This window comes from Brachionichthys hirsutus, chromosome 2 (assembly GCF_040956055.1).
Source record: "Brachionichthys hirsutus isolate HB-005 chromosome 2, CSIRO-AGI_Bhir_v1, whole genome shotgun sequence".
NCBI classification, from domain to species: domain Eukaryota; kingdom Metazoa; phylum Chordata; class Actinopteri; order Lophiiformes; family Brachionichthyidae; genus Brachionichthys; species Brachionichthys hirsutus.
Genome location: NC_090898.1, coordinates 2,499,609 through 2,517,357, shown reverse-complemented (window position 1 = coordinate 2,517,357; position 17,749 = coordinate 2,499,609). Strand labels below are relative to the sequence as shown.

The 17,749-nt window shown below is 46.8% G+C and overlaps 2 protein-coding genes across 2 annotated transcripts in view; both read right to left on the bottom strand.

Annotated features, from left to right (window-relative positions):
* Positions 1-5,193, bottom strand: part of lamb2 (laminin, beta 2 (laminin S)) — a 38,286-nt gene extending 33,093 nt beyond the window's left edge. Inside the window, exons 1-2 of the mRNA XM_068747484.1 lie at positions 5,118-5,193; positions 4,661-4,739 (exon numbers count right to left, since the gene is read on the bottom strand). Of these exons, the coding sequence (XP_068603585.1) occupies positions 4,661-4,703 (43 nt within the window). The 5' untranslated portion in view covers positions 4,704-4,739; positions 5,118-5,193. The remainder of the gene's footprint in view (positions 1-4,660; positions 4,740-5,117) is intronic.
* Positions 5,194-9,187: 3,994 nt separating this feature from the next.
* lamb2l (laminin, beta 2-like) overlaps positions 9,188-17,749 on the bottom strand; it is a 33,866-nt gene continuing 25,304 nt past the window's right edge. The window contains exons 20-34 of the mRNA XM_068750454.1: positions 16,834-17,065; positions 16,596-16,759; positions 15,516-15,740; positions 14,765-14,979; positions 14,594-14,690; positions 14,041-14,413; positions 13,781-13,965; positions 13,379-13,626; positions 12,218-12,433; positions 11,984-12,128; positions 11,007-11,214; positions 10,385-10,526; positions 10,099-10,275; positions 9,830-9,995; positions 9,188-9,324 (exon numbers count right to left, since the gene is read on the bottom strand). Coding sequence (XP_068606555.1) covers positions 9,188-9,324; positions 9,830-9,995; positions 10,099-10,275; positions 10,385-10,526; positions 11,007-11,214; positions 11,984-12,128; positions 12,218-12,433; positions 13,379-13,626; positions 13,781-13,965; positions 14,041-14,413; positions 14,594-14,690; positions 14,765-14,979; positions 15,516-15,740; positions 16,596-16,759; positions 16,834-17,065 — 2,930 coding nt within the window. The remainder of the gene's footprint in view (positions 9,325-9,829; positions 9,996-10,098; positions 10,276-10,384; positions 10,527-11,006; positions 11,215-11,983; positions 12,129-12,217; positions 12,434-13,378; positions 13,627-13,780; positions 13,966-14,040; positions 14,414-14,593; positions 14,691-14,764; positions 14,980-15,515; positions 15,741-16,595; positions 16,760-16,833; positions 17,066-17,749) is intronic.

Genomic DNA, 17,749 nt, shown 5'->3' with positions numbered 1-17,749 from the left:
TGATCCCACCATAACTCTGAACTAGATGGGTGGAACTCTTCTTCTCCCGTGGCTTTTCAGGAGGCTCAGTGCTGCTTGTTCTTGTGTTTAGACTTAAGGACTGCTCACCATCACCGGAAAACTGTATCCATGTATTATGAAGTCAAAATAAATCCCTGCTACACAAAAAAGTGTTGTTACTGTCACGTCATGCAATTTTAGCTTCCTGACGAGTCGTCTTCTTCTTCTTCTTTTGGCCATGCATCGTCTCCATGGTCGACCTCTAGCCCTGTTCTCTGGTGTTTCCATCCTCAGCATCCTTCTACCGATATCGTCCCCGTCTCTCCTCTGAACATGCCCAAACCATCAATGTCGGGCCTCTCCTCCAAAAGATCTAACCTTCACTGTCCCTCTGACAGAGGTGCAGATGGAGGACTGACCTTCCCACTTGATCCTTGGGGGGAACCCCCCCCCCTCTACACTAAACTCTGCACACGTCACTGCTGTCGTAAAACTATCATACATTTCCTGAACTACTCTGACATACTTCTCTGCCACTCCAGACTTCCTCAGGCAGTACCACAGTTCCTCTCGAGGTACCCTGGTATAGGCTTTCTCGAGCTCAGGGGTCAGAAACCGCTTTAATGCCACTTTAGGTTGTCCTCACTTAGCCTATGTTGGCTGGCTACACTCTCTACTACCACGACCTTACAGTCACCAACCTCTTTAAAACTTCTCCGTCGACACAAGATGTTGTCCACCTGTGTGCTCCTCCCTCCACTCTTCTAGGTCACCCTATGCTCTAGTCCAGGGGTTGGCAAACTTTTTGACTCGCGGGCCACAATAGGTTCTAAAATTTGACAGATGGACCGGACCAAGAACAGATGGATGGAGTGTTTGTGTGAGCGATTAAAAAGACCACCGGGCCGCATATGGCCCCCGGGCCTGGGTTTGCCCATGCCTGCTCTAGTCTCTTCTGGAAATAAGTGTTAACTACAGCCATTTCCATCCTTTTGGTAAAGTCCACCACCATCTGTCCTTCTAGGTTGCTGTCCTGAATACCAAACTTGCCCATCACTTCTTTATTTCCTCTATTTCCTTCACAAACATGCCCAATACGTTTCCTGAAGAGTGGAGGTGAAAAATGGGAGATTCCAAAGACACTGGAAGAGAGGGGAACCCAGAATGTACCATATGCAGACCACCGCCACGAGCAGTTTGTAGTAGCTTGGCACGTCGATGTGGACACAGATGCACAGAAAGGATAGTCTATGTAACTATTGTAGAAGTCGGTTGACTTTTGTACAGTTTTTAGATTGAACCAGGACAGACACAATAGTCCCGGACATAAGGTTGGTTATTTTCTCATGTTCATTTGACATAAAATCAAAAATCATCTGAACATTTATGAACCTTGTATTAGTAGCTTCAGTAGAGCAGCTTCACCAGCTAAAGATCACGTTGGGACAGTGACTGTCTTTACTGCTGATATACCAGCGGGCCTGTTCAGGTTCAGCATTGTACCAGCCACCTCACTGATGTTAATGAGGCCACCACCTTTATTTCCTACTCTTGATCCTCCCCCCCTCAAATCCTCCTGCTATGTCTCCACCTCCTTTTTTTCATCCTGAAAAGCTCGTGCCAACAGGACGGGGAACCTAACTCACCATCTTTTCAAACAAACCTGTTCTCTCTCCCCCACACCCACTGTGCCTAAAGTTTCTCTGCCTCTTTTCCCTTTGTCCTGCCCCCCCCCCCCCCCCCCACACACACACACTATGTTTTTCAGTCTACTTCCCTCTGGTGCTTTGGTTTCTAAGCTTTACCGCACCATTGTTATCGTTTCTGCACATTTCCGGAGGCTGACCCTCACAAAGGCTTTTGGAGCACGCTCTCTCGCCGCTGTCTAATGACTCCCTCCACACATTCCTGGCCATTGCAAGGCTATCTTCAGGGGCGGCAGAAGCTCAGTGGGTTGGGAACCAGAGGGTCGCCGGCTCAAGTCCTGGCCCAGACCAATTTCACATATATGCATGTGTGTGGATTGATTAGAAGGGCCCTTTGTAGGGTTTAAATGTGCTGAGTGGAGAATTACAGAGGATTTACCTTAAGCTCTCTTCATGTGAAGTTTTCCTTTCTATCTTTCTTCCCAAATCCTTTCAGCCCCCTTCCTTCCTTCCCTTTTCCAAATGTGCTAATAATGATATACTTCCTCTCACATTCCAACTTAACCACATCTCATCCTGAAAAGTAATTTAGCAAATGACGCACACAAAGGCATATACTGTAAAACATCATACAAACATGGACTGTTTGCTCCTGAGAAAAATGTGTGGTTCCCCTTAGCTTGCCAATGTTTGCCCAAAATGAAATGTGCTGAATGAGAAAATGTACACATTAAAGGCACATGACTTCCTGAGCTCCCTACAGGTCCTCCTTCTACCCCCACAGGAGAAGAATATAAATAGAAAGTGTGTGTGGGGTGGGGGTCGGGGGGTCTTTTGCCCAGGTGATCAGGCACTGATCACACACACCAATTAACCCTGTCTCTGAAGTGTGGGTTTGGATATGACCCTTGACCTTGGGCTTGTGCTCAGAGCACAATGTGCAATTTGCCATCTTTAAATGAGACTGTGTGGAGTTTACAGACCTTCACTGACACACACTTCACATCCGACACACATCTTCATCTTTACCTTTACCCGTGTACTAAGGAGCTTCAAAGGAAACAAGACCGCAAGGGCTTTTTTGAAATGCTCTTCTTAGACAGGATGTTTGACTTTATTTGTACTGTAATACATGCTACTGTGTGACTGTACTTGTACTCTAACATTCTATCTAATAAATATATTCATCATCATCATCACCTAAATTTGCTTCTGGAGCAGACCAACCCAGACCAGACCAGACCAAACCAACCCAAACCAGATCAGACCAAACCAAACCAGATCATACCAGGCCAAACCAAACCAGACTAGACCAAACCAAATCAGACCAACCCAAACCAAACCAAACCAAACCAAACTAGATCAGACCAATCCAGATCAGATCAGACCAATCCAGATCAGACCAAACCAAACCAAACCAAACCAAACCAAACTAGATCAGACCAATCCAGATCAGATCAGACCAATCCAGATCAGATCAGACCAATCCAGATCAGACCAGACCAGACCAGACCAGACCAGACTATATTACTTCATGTAGATCTGAATAACGTTTGGGTTCACTGTTCAGCTCCCAGAGTGTTTCATAGCTACTAATGAGCATTAATATTCATGGTGGTAGCCAGAAGAGTTGACGGCCACGCCTCCTGATCCTGTTGCCTGAACAGCTGTGAACAACTTACCCGGTCTGGATACATTTATTATCCATTTTGTTCTTTCTTACCTTTCAGAACTTCTTGTGCTCTTTTACATGACACATCTGCAAAAATACTCTATAGTGTGTTGAAATGCACAACACCGCCTGCCTCCAAACTAAAGCCGTCCGTACTGCACACATCGGGCTTTTCCAGCCTGCACTATTGCGGACCCTTTCTCTGCTCTGCAAAAACGTTACACTACAGCAAAAGAGGTCTCTTACACCGCTCTGAAGAAGCAGTAGTTAAACTTAGTAGGGGCTGCAAAGTACGACTAGTTGTTTAGGCCGAGTCGAGACATTAAAAAAAGAAGTCGTCAAGTTGACCAATAAAGCGACTAAAAATATTTATAACCTCATTCACACATTAAAACTACTTCTGATTCCTGATGGGAGACAAAATCCACAGTCAGTGTGAAGTTCAGCTCATAGCTGATCTGAGCTCCTGGAGACACGGATTGATGCCACATTGCTCCGTGACATGAAGTCCTAACGACTGAAGGTGTTACACAAACTTTCATGTTTAACCATCGGTTAACCGGCTGACTTTACTGGCACGGTAACTAAAAGAGCTCTGGACCGAAGGAACAGCTGGAACTCGGCTTCGTTTTGGTTTGCGACCCCTGATCTAATGAATCTTAAGCTCGCTGTGCTTTGACGACAGAAGGAGCGCAGTTGTTAGACAGGAACACGATTTCAGGCTCTGAATGAGCGAATCGAGCATCACCAGGCACTTTTGGGGGTGTTTTGGGTTTGCTTTAGTTAAAAACACTTGATCTTAGTTCATTGCTGTCGTTCCGTTCACACATATGAACCGCTCTGTCTCTGCACAAGCGTCCACGAGGGTCTGAGCAGTGATGGAGGTGGAGGTGTGGAGCGGGAGTTTCTATTTGTGGATTCAGCTGGGCTGTTTTAGGAGGACCATAAACAGCGCGACACCCACAGAGCGGGACAGGAGGGCGACTCCGGAGACCCGGAGGGCACCAGGGGGCCCAAACAAAAGGAGCATCGGCTATCTTATCTCAGTGCATTGGGATGCGATGGCAGCACTTCCTGCACCGCGTTAAACTGTCACAAACTAGAGATGTCCGTTCTGTTCCGTAAAGGAATGTTAAATAAAGGTTTAATAGATAAATAGGTCAAACTTCACGTGTAGGTTAGTGCAGAAAATTAAAAGGCTAATAAAGAAGTTTTGTTTTTAAATGATTAAAACCATTTTAACAGTATCAGAGTGAAGCGATCAGTCAGAGCCCCCCCCCCCAGCGCATCGCTCCTGGGGGGGGGGGGGGGACGCTCGGGCCGACTGGCGCAGTCTACTCACCGCTGAGGAGCATTAGCAGGGGGGTTCGCGGGGGGGTTCGCATCTCCGCTTGCGCATCGACCAGCGGGCTCCGGACGACCTGCGGGGGGGGGGGGTCAAAGTAACAACAGTTAATGGAAGTTGCGTCTACTTTGGTTCTCAGCAGGGCAGCCCCCCCCCCCCCCCCCCCCCCCCCCCCGCGCAGGTCGTCCGGAGCCCGGGGGGGGGTCTGAGTTTCCATTTAATGGAACATATCAAATGATTCCTTCAGGCTGTCACCGTGAGACTGGCGTTAGACTGGCGTTAGACTCGCGTCAGACTCGCGTCAGACTCGCGTCAGACTCGCGTTAGACTGGCGTTAGACTCGCGTTAGACTCGCGTTAGACTCGCGTTAGACTCGCGTTAGACTCGCGTTAGACTCTCTCCTGCGCTCGTCTCCGGGGTTGTGTTCTCATGCAGGTGACAACAACACGCTCACCTGGTCTCTCCTGGTTCAGGTCTTCGCTTCGGCGTGCGCGTCCGGTCCTCTCGGTCCACTTGCTGCGGAGTTGATGGAGCCCGAACAAACTCTCGCTGCGCCGAAGGGTCCTGAACTCCTGGACCTCTGGGCTTGAAACCCCGGGATGGAATCCTGGAGCGGACCGAGGGGAGGGCGGACAGCCGGTCCGGTTTCATGCTGTGAGATTTTTCTGCGGACCGTGGGGTAATTAAATAATAAAAAAAGATACATGTAAATGTTTCCACTTTTATTGTGCACTTGTAATAACTATTAAAGGATTATTACACCAATTTCTACGCCTCACCTTAACATGCACATTTGTTGGGGTTGTGGCCCTCAATAATTGCTTCTGTCCTTCATGTTCACATTTGTTTCTGTTTTCAAAATTTCAAGGGATTATCTTTTAATCCAGGGTGTTTCTTCTCCAGATTTGCAACATTTGCTCTAATCAGCTCTTATGTTATTGGCCTTTTCCCTTTACAAAGAGGCTCCCCAAAGACGTTTGTTTTTGCCTCATTTTCCCTAGTTTATGGGTTTATTATAATTTCTTTGAGTAGCGTATCACGTGACCCTGAAGCTTCAAAGGCAAATGTTACATCAACGATAATCCGGTCGTTTTTCAAAATAAAACACCTGTCAGACCACAGCCATCCCATAATATCGACAGGCTGTTTGCGGGATTTAAACACAAGCGTGTGTAGTCGGTGTCGAATATGGCAGAGGCTGTTTCTGACTGTGAGGAAGTCTTTCAGACCCCACTGCTTTGCCGTTAACTGTTATAATTACAGGAATAACAGTCAGGCTTTGGGCATTACTTCTCACAACTAAGTGTTGAACATAAATCCTGACAACAAACCAAAAATTAGAACTGACTAAAACTGTATCCTGGCGCCACCACCAGGGACAGACACAGACTGCAGCGCAGTGTACGTGCTGCGGAGAAGGTGATCGGTGTCTCCAGGACTCGGAGGCGTGCAGGTCGGCTCACCTTTAATGGATTAGATGAAATCTGTCACATTTAAATCTGATCTCATCAGTTCTTCTGGTGATTGCCTGATATCGAGTCTGATGTGTACAGGTGTTCGGGGCTCACGACTGAATAAAGCCTGCTGGCCAAAGGTTACACATGCCCTGTGTGGCAGGAGGACAGCCCCTCTTTGTTCCAGTGCCAGAACCCCGTGGACAACAGCATCTTGTTGAGAACAGGAGGAATCTCTGGTGGACTACAGGCTAAATGAAGCTGTGTGAACAGAGAGCCTTGTTCTTGTTGGAGCCCTGACAACCAGCCAGTGCTGTTTGAAAAGAGGCTGCTGTTAGCAGCCGCCATTTAAACAGCTCTGAATCTTGCATTTTACAGTCAGATAAACCGCCGGAACTATTTCTAGTGGTAATTAGAGGAACTATTGTTATGTTGTAGATTAGGATTTGAAATTGGCGATAAGGTCAAAGGTCCAAATCCAATTTGGGGCCTTTTTGCGAGCTTGCATCTTCTCCCTGCGTTCTTCCTCCCACCACCAAAAACCTGTAACTTTGGTGGATTGGTTGCATACATTATCTGCAGTTGTGTGTGTGAATGATTGTCTGTCTGTGTGTGACCCTGGGATGAGTAGTCCAGGGTGTGGCCCGCCTCTCGCCCGTAGACGGCTGGGATAAGCTCAAGCAACACCCCGTGACCCGTTTCTCAGATAAAGCTGTCAGGAAAACGAATAAATAATTATTTTATTTGTCACTACCTGTGAACAGCAGAAATAAAGCAACAGGCTACAGCCGGTGAACGGAGTCTACAGAGAGATGTGCTGCTTCGTAATAGAACTAACAGCTGGAGAAAAAGCTAGCGCAGGGGTGTCAAACTCATGTTCTCCAAGGGTCACATTAGCATTATGTTTGCCCTCCAAAGGCCAAATGTAAACCATAACACAGTAAGAAATGTAACTAAATGTAATGTCATTTAATGTAAAATAAATGTAACTACTCCTTAACATGCTGTTAAATTATTTCTTTATTTATTTAACTCTTTAGCTGCCACAGTAATTACAATAAAATATTCAGTTTTGATGTCACTTTTTGAAAAGATAGTAACTTAAATATTGTTAGAGATAAAGCCAAACTGTAAATGAGAAAAATCATAAGTATGAACCAAAGTTTGTGATGGGAATAAATTAACACATCTAATGATGTGGAGAAGTTCCATTCAAATCAATCATCACGCAGGAACAAAGATAATCGATACAAAATCAAAGCAAAACCAAAGAGCCACCACCTTGTCTTGTCTAGCCGGTTACATATGGAGCTGTTCAGTGCTGATACTTTGTTTGATTATTGATCGATGGAGTAGTGTGGTTTTCTTAAACTGATCAATTGAAAGGATTTATGTTATAATAACAGCAATAATCTGTCCATATATTTTTACAACTATACAATTGAATATGCAATGTTTGTAACTTCAGTAGTGAACTGATCAAATGGAAAAATTCAGCAACATGTCAATAACAATAGCAACACGCTGCAGTCAGGAAATGAATAATGTGCTGGAGGTGACTATTGAAAGTTATTTGAACTTTTTTGTTTTTTCCAGCATGTGCTGACATTTGGCGCTCAGGATCATCACTGGACAGCTCCATATGTAGTTGGCTATATATGTGGGCTGTTAAGAACATGTATGACAGATGCAGCATTTTACAAAAACAACACAGCTCTCCACACATCTCTCGCGGGCCACAAAAAATGACTTGGAGGGCCACATTTGGCCCCCCGAGCCTTGAATTTGACACATGTGAGCTAGAGTATTAAAAGTTGTAACTGAAATAACGTTTAATATATTGGGGAAAAGGTCACTGTAATGTTATTACTAATATTACTGATTATTAGTAATTCCCTTTTTCCACAAGTTAACGCAGTTCTTAGACACTTACATGAAATATCTGTGACAGTCTTTGGTCACAATAGCAAACAGATGTTGCAGGATGGCGTCCCTCTTCTCTGTCGCCCCCATGGAAACCGGTAAGGTGACTTTTAGGTTGTGACACTTAAATACACTTTGCATAATAATTTGGAACACGGTGAAGTCTGTCGGTAGCCTACATACAGGACACAGTCTGGGTCGAGGGACCAGTCTGCAAAATAATATGTCAGGTTAACACAAGTTTCTTTCACAGCGTGATACACTTTTCATGTTCAATAATTTCTATTAGTGATTGAGCACGTCAAACTTACGTAAAATAAAGAGTGTTTGTTATTCATTCATCTTCTTAACGTCTTTGTCCGTTACCGGATCACGGGTCATGCTGGAGCCTATAGCAGTCAATAGGCGAGTTCATCGCAGGGCCACACACACTCACTCAGGAGAGAAATCGACTCAGACACGGGGAGAACTTGCAAACTCCTCACAGAAAGCCAGATTCAAACCCGTGACCTTCTTGCGGTGAGGCCACAGTGCAACCACTGCGCCACCATGCTCAATATTCTTAATGACTGCAGTTAAATGCCTGCTCATTTATCAATGTCAGTGCAGAATACAACATATCAAACAGCACGCAAGACATGAGCAATTTACATAAACTATATCCAATTTATTTGATTCATCACACCTCAGAATAATTTCTTTCTATAAGAATACTCACATATTCATTGAAATGCATCTAATAAAGACTCTTTCGTTCTTTCTTTCAAACAATTATTTCTAAAAATCAGACTCTTTTGAATATTTCTTAATAAGGAGTGTGGCATTGTAAATAAAACAATGCGTCAAATTACAGTGGCAACACGCCAATTATTAAACACACTTCTGCCAGATATGCAAACTTATGAAAACATATGCTGATATAGTTTTATTATTTAATGACATGATTTATGATGATGGTGAATCACTGGGAGTAATATCTGAGAGGTTTAAGCAAAAATAGAGTTTATCTGGTTTTCATTAAGAGTTACAAACCATGGATAGAGGCCTCTTCTAACACTTGACAGGTATTGTGTGAAACTGTGTGAAACTTCACCGATGACGGTCTGAATGCATCGGGCAGCAAACTGAAACGTGAGCTGGAACATCCTCACACACAGTTACTGTACTTCTGCACTTGATCTCTGATCTCGCCCTGCACCACGGTGGCATTCTCCTTTAGCGCGTCCAGCTCCAACCGCTGCTTCTGCATCCGCTGCTCGTTGCTCCTGAACTTTTTCTCCAGCTCTGCAACCAGAGAGTCTAGTTTAACGCGACACAGCAGACAGTTTGTGCGCATCCTGTTTCAGCACACAACATTGCACGAAAGGAACGGACTCAGAATCAGAAGGAATTTATTCTCCACTGTCAGTGAAAGCATTAAAAAACTAGGAATTTCTCTCGGTGCAACATGGAACATAAAATAAGGACAATTAATAAAATGCTAAACGACAGCACTGCGCTATAGGGCAGGGGTCGGCAACCTAAGGCACGGTCAAAAAGAACTAACTTGAATGATAATTGTGTGCACAGGGTACACATCTGTGCAGATGCTTGTGTGTTTGTCTAAAAACCTGATCTGCTCAACTGTGGCTCCTCGGAATTGCCCCTTGCGGGACTACTAAAGGAATTATTATCTTGTCTTACTGTTTGAGCTTTACAGATATGCCTGTGACAGGTGGCCATCTTTAGTTAAAAGTGTCAAACACACTTTCTTATGCCGTTCGCTCTAAAAGTGGCTTCCTGTGCTTACTCCTGAGTTGTTCCATCCCCTTGCTCGCTTTGTCGAGGAGGTCTTCCGCCTCCTTCTTCATGTCTTCGGCCTTCCTGTTGATGCCGGCGATCCCTCCCGGCTCCCCGCCGAGGGAATCCACCTTCTCCTGCAGCTCAGCATACCGCTCCTCCGTGTCGTTGAGACTCTGTGGCATGATAACCTGTGTTTTTATTTTCACTCTACTTCCACGGAGTCTTCTTCCCGCCATGCACAGTGTGAAACGCCACCCGAGCCTGCCGCACGCTCACCTGCTCCAGCGACGATGTCAGTTTGATGACGTTGTCCGCCAGTGCTTTGGCTTCCTGCGCCATCTGTCTGCTCTGCTCTGTCTTGTTCCTCAGAGCGTCCACCTCCATGGAGAGGTTGTTCAAACGCAGAGTGACGTCCGTCTGTTTGTCCTCGAGCTGCGTCAACCTCTCGTCCGCCTGGAGGCAAATGGCACGGGAACTAGTGAAGTGTGAATGATTGATAAGGTGCAGTTTGACGCCTCACGCGTTATCACACACACACACGCCACCTCTGGAGCTGCTGTACCTCAGATGTAGCTCTCTTTGTGTTGTTCAGATTGACCTGGGCTTCTTCCGCAGCCATTTTGGCATCCTTTATGGCCTTGGCTGTCGAGTCCAGTGCCTGCTTGGTATTGTTGGCCGTGTCCTTCACTCCCTCTGCTCGACTCCTGTAACATATCACCAGAAAAAATACATTTTCTATAATCCCTAAATATAATTCTAAATGACAAACTGCAAAAAAAAAAAGAAAACCCTGCAACAGATATTTGTGGCAACTTGGGAGCAGGAGACTCAACCATCAAAGCACATTTTAAAGAAAAGACTTCTTTACTGATTTGAAGGTAGCCTAACTAGGTCCTGGCTGAAGCCCATAATGACAAGGACACACCACATGTCTCCTTCCTGCACACCTAAGACAGATGTTGATCATTGAAGTGATTGCTGCTGCTTGTGGCCGGATGACTTTTATCTGTATGTCTGCATCCCAAATGATCTGATCACAAGCGAACAGCTCAGTGAATCTTTCAATGCACCCAATACACATTGATTTAACCATTAAACTGTCCAGCATATTGTCCCCCAGTGACCCAGTTTCTCTGGATGTGAGGTGTACCACTCCGGGAAATGGAGCCTGCAGCGTTCCATACCTGGCATTTTGTGCTTTGTCCAGAAGCTCCTTGGCTTTGCTGATATGCTGGGAGGTTTGTTTGATGACCTCGTCGATGTTGCTGAGTTTGGAAAGGCCGTCCTTTATCTGCACGATCATTTTGTCCAGAGTGGTCTTGTTGACAGGCAGGGAGATCGACAAGACCTGAAGAGCCACCTTCTCAATGCTCTCTGGATCGGCTCCCTCCTCTGGAGGTAAAAAAAAAGAATGATCAAAGAGCAGACTAAATAGAAATGGAACCTCGGTTCTCGAACGACTCGGTTGTCTTCCAAAACAATTGAGTTTAAAACGCCTTGGAAGTCAAACAGATTTTCGGAGGTGGGAAAAAAACTGTGGAGCCGAGGCGAACTGAAGACGGAATGGAGTCTACCCGAGTAGGTTCAGGTTAGGTCGACCTGCCGTAGGAGAAACACTGTGTTGATTGTTCGCTTTGTTTTTTTAACATTTACTCTTTTGATCTCTTAGTCATGGATCAGTCAGCAGTAATACTACTGGAAAAGAAAAGAGGAAAGTACTGAAGTATTGAAACACTGTTGAAGTCAAAAAGGAAATAATTGCCAAATATGAAAATGACATCCGTGTCTGGGATCTTGCCGCGGTGCGGTCTGGACACAGAATTGAGTTAAATGTACTTTTATTATGCTTTTGTTTCTTGCTATTTATAGTTTTATGCATTATCTGTTTTTAGATACACAGTTACGTATTAATATAACTGTAGGCATGTAAATGGGTATTTATCTGGTGCGTAGGAACGGAGTAATCCAGTTTACATTATTTCTTATGGGCGCTTCAGTTTTCGAACAGTATTAAGGAACGAATGATGTTCGGCAACCGAGGTTCCACTGCACCAGGAAGTCATTTTGCCACGAAAGAGAACTGGTGCTGTGCCCTCTCTAAACATGGACCTGAGGGTGCAGCACCAGTTCTTTTTAGAGCCATCAACACTCCTTTACTCACCAGTGAGGAAGTCTCGAATTTTCTTGATGAAATCTTTCAGCTTCCTGTTGTTGTTTTCAAAGTGGTTCTTCTTCTTCTGGGTTTTTTCCAGTGTGGCCATTGCCTGGTTCTTTGCGTCCTGTGTCAGAGAGGCTATATCCTGGAGCTACACACAGTAAAGCAGATGTTAGAAGATAATCTTTGTCGTCCCGCCGCGGCAGATGGGGGGGGGGGGAAGCTCCAACGCTTCAGCACCTTGCTGGCCATGCGCTGCACCTCCTCGCTGGCCGCGTTCAGACTGTCGCTGACGTTCCTGGCATCATTCAGCATCGCCACAGAGGTGCTCACAGTCCCACTGCATCCCTCGCCTCCACATACGCTATTGCCCAGGTTGTCACGGCAGCCAGCGCCGCCGCATCGGCCGTCGGTACAACTGCTGCTGATGCTGGTGTTGCTGTGACCGCCACATAGCTGCAGAAGATTGGGTCAACAGAATAACAGCATAATCAGAAATAACTGTGAGCCCGCGCTGGAAACGACCAAGACAGTCTTTGATAGTAAACTGGACTGGGCTCGGAACACTGAAGCCCGTAATAAGAAGGGCCTGAGCCGCCTCTATTTCCTGAGGAGGCTCTGCCGGACGATGTTGAGGACTCCTTAGAGACAGTAATGGAGAGAAGGATGCTTCAGAAACGACGAAGCATCCTGGACAACACCCCCCCCCCGGTTTTGCAGAGTGGAGAACTGTTGCTGATAGAATGTCTCTTTGGGCTCAATAAAGGTTTTCTGATTCTGATTGTAAGGTTTAATCCTTACGAAATTAAAATACAAAAAGTATTTTTATCCTGCCTCAGCAGTTACCAGCGCTGTGAAGAGACTTATTGTGTGTACATACTATGTCTTTTTAATTTATTGTAATTTTGCATCTGTGGTGTCATTTATTTTTAATGTATTGTTAGTTTGCATCAAGTTAGTAATTTAATATTAGTTTTATTTGTATTGTTAAATGTCGATGATTTATGTACGAAGGACTTTCAACGGAAACAAGACCGCAAGGGCTTTTTAGAAATGCTCCTCTTAGACAGGATGTTTGACTTTATTTGTATTGTAATACATGCTACTGTGTGACTGTACTTGTACCCTAACATTCTATCTAATAAATATATTCATCATCATCATCATCATCGGAGATGCTTTAGCAGTAAATACTACAATGATTACAAGCTGAACATTAACTGGAATTTAACATTCAGCGAGCTTTAAAAGGTTTTCTCGGATTCTGATGGGTGAGAAAACCAAAGAGGCAGTTTGGAAGGCTTCTTTTAATTAGACCAGTCAGTGAAAGACTAAACGGGACAGCTAGTTATGGGTAGCAGTCCCGTTTAGGCGGACGTCGAAGGAACCGGCGCCATCTACCTTGTGGTTGAGGGACTGGACCTTCTTGTCCAGCTCGTGGGCCTTGTGCCGCAGCCCGTTCAAGGACTTATTCTGGGCAGCCAGAGTTCGGAGGAACTTGTCCTTGCTGGCATCCAGCAGGTCTCCGGTTAGACTGCGGGTTTCTTTGGACTGTTCCACGGCACCGAGGGGACCAGAGACTGTGGAGTTGCATTTCTCCTCGGCCTCCACTGACTCCTGGTGGTACCTCTTCACCTTCTCAAACTGGTCTGTGGCGAAACAGGAGCAGGTTTTAGTCTTTCCCAGAATCCTGATGGGGACATTCTTATTCACGGTTCAACCTCCTGTCAGTCGGCATGCAGGAGTTTCAGCCGCTCAACTTGTTGACCCTCATTATGATGTAAAACACGGCTGACTTGCTACCTGTAAACTCTGAGGTGCGGTAGTCCTCCAGTAATTGCTGCTTGTGAGCCACAGTGGTGTTGATGTTCCTCAGCTCTCTTTCTAGGACGCTTAACACCTCATTCATTGCCTCATTTTCCTCTGAGGTTGCGTTCAGTTCTCGGGTGACGCCCATCAGACGCCCGTCAGTCAGGGCAGTCTCAGCCCTGGATGTACAGGGGCCGGATTTCATTCAAATATGCGGGGCAATTGGTGACCGAAGCACTCAGTGACGTCACTACCTGAGGTCATCGATGCTCTGTCCAATCAGCCGTAGAATCCGGTCGCTGTCCTCTGTGCCGATCAGATCCTGCACCTGCTTCAGCTTATCCTCCAGCGCTCTGATGCGCGAGTCGCTGATTCCCGGCCTGACCCCGCTCTCCAGGATCTTCTGCACGTTGTGCTGGACATGGTCCAGGTCCCTCTTGATCTGGCACACCGCATCGTCCCACAGATGGAAGCAGGTGTGACACTGGACGCAGTTTGGGAAGTCGCCGGTGAAGCCGCGAGCGCAGTTGTCACAGCGTTCGCCTGCTACGCCCTCCCTGCATTCACAGGCCCCCGTTTTTCGGTCGCATTGGGCCGTCTCCGAGCCCAGCGGGTGGCAGCTACACTCTGGATGGAACGAAGGGAGGAGGAGAAGAACAGAGGAGAGAGGGCACGTGTGGAGACACCAAAAAAATACAAATAAACCATGATGAAAAAGTCCCGTCTCTGCTGGTTGCTGTTTTAATGTTGGTTGAGTATTTAGCCTGTTTATTACGTTATCTAAAGTGTGGACGCAGGAAGACTCACCCTGACACTGCACCCACGGGTCTCCCCAGTGGAACTGCTCACACTCACTGCACTGTTTGCCTCCAAACCCCGAACGACAGCGGCACTGGCCCGTGAACTGCAGAGGCAGAAAGAGACGAATATGAATGTCCTATTCGTCTACGACTACTACCGTCCTTCCGTCTTCCTCACCATGTTGCAGGAAGTTCCCATGGCGTGCTGCAGGTCACAGCCGCAGGGCTCGCAGCCTCCCTCCCGACCGTAGTTCCAGTGGTCGGGCGCGCACTGATCGCAGTTACGTCCGACCACGTTCTCCCTGCAGGGGCAGGCTCCCGTCTCCCTGTCGCAGTCACACCGTCCGTCGGTGCAAGCAGCCTGAAGGGTGCCGGCGGTCACACAGGTGCAGCCTGAAATCACACGCAGCAGCCGGTGAAGCTCGCCTCCACAGACTCATCTGGTGGAAAACAGGTTGATTGATTAAGAGTGCAGAAAGTGTCTGGTCTGATGGAACCCATCCAGAACCCACCCAGCAGCTTGCGACCCATTTAAAGTCTGTCAACAGGTTGAGATGGTTTCCTCTAATCATTTCTTTACCCGAGAAAGAAACGAGACTCTGAGGTCCAGATAGCGTTCACCATGTTTCAGGTCCAGCTCAGGACCGGGATCCCACCACAGACGCCACAGCAAGGCAACTAAACTGTCCCAAACACCGTCCGACTTACTGCCACTGAAAAATGTAAGCCTACAAAAGTTCTCTTGAATGAAAAACAAATAAAGTTAGATTTTACCAAGCTCCGTTTTATTGTAATATTTGTATTTATTTTTTGAGACTGGTCTCAGTCATGTTAAACACTCAGCTCTAAGGTTGCCTGGATAAACAGCTTCAGCGCGACTCCATCAACGCTCACAGGAAAAGGAAGTGCGTAAATCTGCCATGACTCACGTCTGCAGTTGTGGACCAAAGCGTTGCCATAGTAACCCTGCTGACAGTGGGAACAAGACGTGCCGTCGGTGTGATAAAGGCACTTGAGACATGTGCCAGTCGTGGGGCTGCACGACTCAGGATCCTGGGTATCGATGTTGCCGTTGCACTGGCATGGCAGGCAGGGCCCGCCCGGTTGTTCAGGGTTGCCATAGTAACCAGGGGCGCAGTGGTCACAACGAGGCCCTTGAGGTTAAGAGAGGAAAAAACACACACGCAATAATTACAATCACACCATTGATGTGGAACCTCTGAATGGTGAGATTCGGACTTTACTGAAAACAGCTACTGATGCAACATCCTCGTTATCCATCCTACTCGTATGTTAGAAACCATCATTGTTACCCTCGCCGAAGGGGAGGCGAGGGTATTGCAATTGGGTCCGTTCGTTTGTTTGCTTGTTTGTATGTCTGTCTGTCCGCGGGCATAACTCAAAACCTAGTAACCCAATCGACTTGAAATAACACAAGCAAGGTTCTGCCCGTGGCTCGGTCCTCTCCGAGAATGGCGTTGATCCGGATCTGGATCCAGATTCTAGAATTATTTTTACATCTGGAATCGTGCCTGTGCTGTAAACTGCCACTTTAAGAGGGAGGGACACGAATGGCATGATGGGGAAAAAGAGTCCAAAAGGTGTCTTGTAGTACGTTCCGGAGCAGCAAGCTAGAGCAGGTTTGGCCCCTCTGATCCGGAATCCCTGTTTACTGTCTCACAAGATCGAATAGTCTTTTGGAGGCGAGGGTCTGCAATCTCTGATTGTCTTTCTAGTTCTGTATGCAGGCTTGAACAATCTTCTCTGCTCTCTGCTCTGAGGCTCAGCCTCCAGGTGGCGTTATCTTGATAAAGAGCACCACCTGCTGTTCTAGAGGGTGAACTACTTTGTATATTTATGAGAAGAAACAGGTTCTGCCAAATGTCACCAGATACTTTATTATTTTTTTGTAATGTATGCATGTGTATCACATGCATAATATATCATGTTACACTTTGTAAGATCAGAAAACGTCAGCTGACTTCGAAGCAAGGACTGCGATTGCTTACCAGTGTAGCCGGGTTTGCAGTTACAGATGATCTGGTTGGAGGTGTGGTCGGCTTGGCAGGAGTGGCCGTTGAAGTGATCCGAGCCGGGGTATCCAGGGCAGGGGCAGGGCCGGCAGTGTGTCCCTGAACCCAGCACTGGGTTTCCAAAGAAGCCATCCACACAGCTAGGACCGGCAGTGGGGACATTAAGACCAGGCTGATCAGCAGGAATGAATGACAGAGACAGATTGATGCTCACCTCTCACAGGAGGGTCCGGCTGTGTCGTCCCTGCAACTCATACACTCCCCAGTGTGCGAGTCACAGAGGTCGGCGTGGCCGTTACACTGACACGGGCTGCAGCTCGGGAAGCCCCACTGGCCCGGCTGGCAGTCCGAGCACCGGCGCCCACTGGCTCCTTGTCTGCACTGGCACTGGCCAGTAACCGGGTCGCACTGGTTGCTCAGTGAGCCCTCTAAGTGGCAGTCGCAGGCTGTCAGAGAGGAATCATTCAGTCGGTTACTCACGGAGAACAAAGAATCAGCCGGACTTGTTCAGGTTCACGAAATACGGAACAAAGCGTGTCCCTTGTCAGTTCAGCATGATTCTGATTTTCAAGGGACGGTTGGCAACCCTATATCCGGGTGTATTTTCGAAGGTCGACTAAAGTTGGGGGTCGTCGTCGTGGCGTCGGTAATTTGAACTCCATAGTTTGCATTTAGCGAGTATCTTGTCCTGGTGCTGGACAAAGTCTTTAAAAGCAAAATATATAATACACGGCAGCGGCGCTGAAGACGTCTGTTGCTCTGAGCTCGCCGTGCTTGACGTTTGGATACGTCATTAAAGTTGGACGTTGTTTGCACTGGAAAAATAGAGCGAGAGAAGAAGGGTGGGGGATTCTGTGCTAGCGGCACACAGCTCATTTGGAAAAGTGAGGGAGACGAGATCCGAGACTCGTGTTGTTCACGAGTCCCAAACCACGAGTCCAAGACGAGTCTCGAGTCCCTAAAAACAGGAACTTAAGTCGGACTCGAGTCCGAGTTGGACTCGCGAGTCACCATCTCTGGTCGCAACCATTTGACGTCATCAACCCAGATTGCATTGCACATGTGAAAAAATGGCGAGCACCATGCATCAATAAACTAAATGGATTTTATAACGTATCAGAAATGTTTAT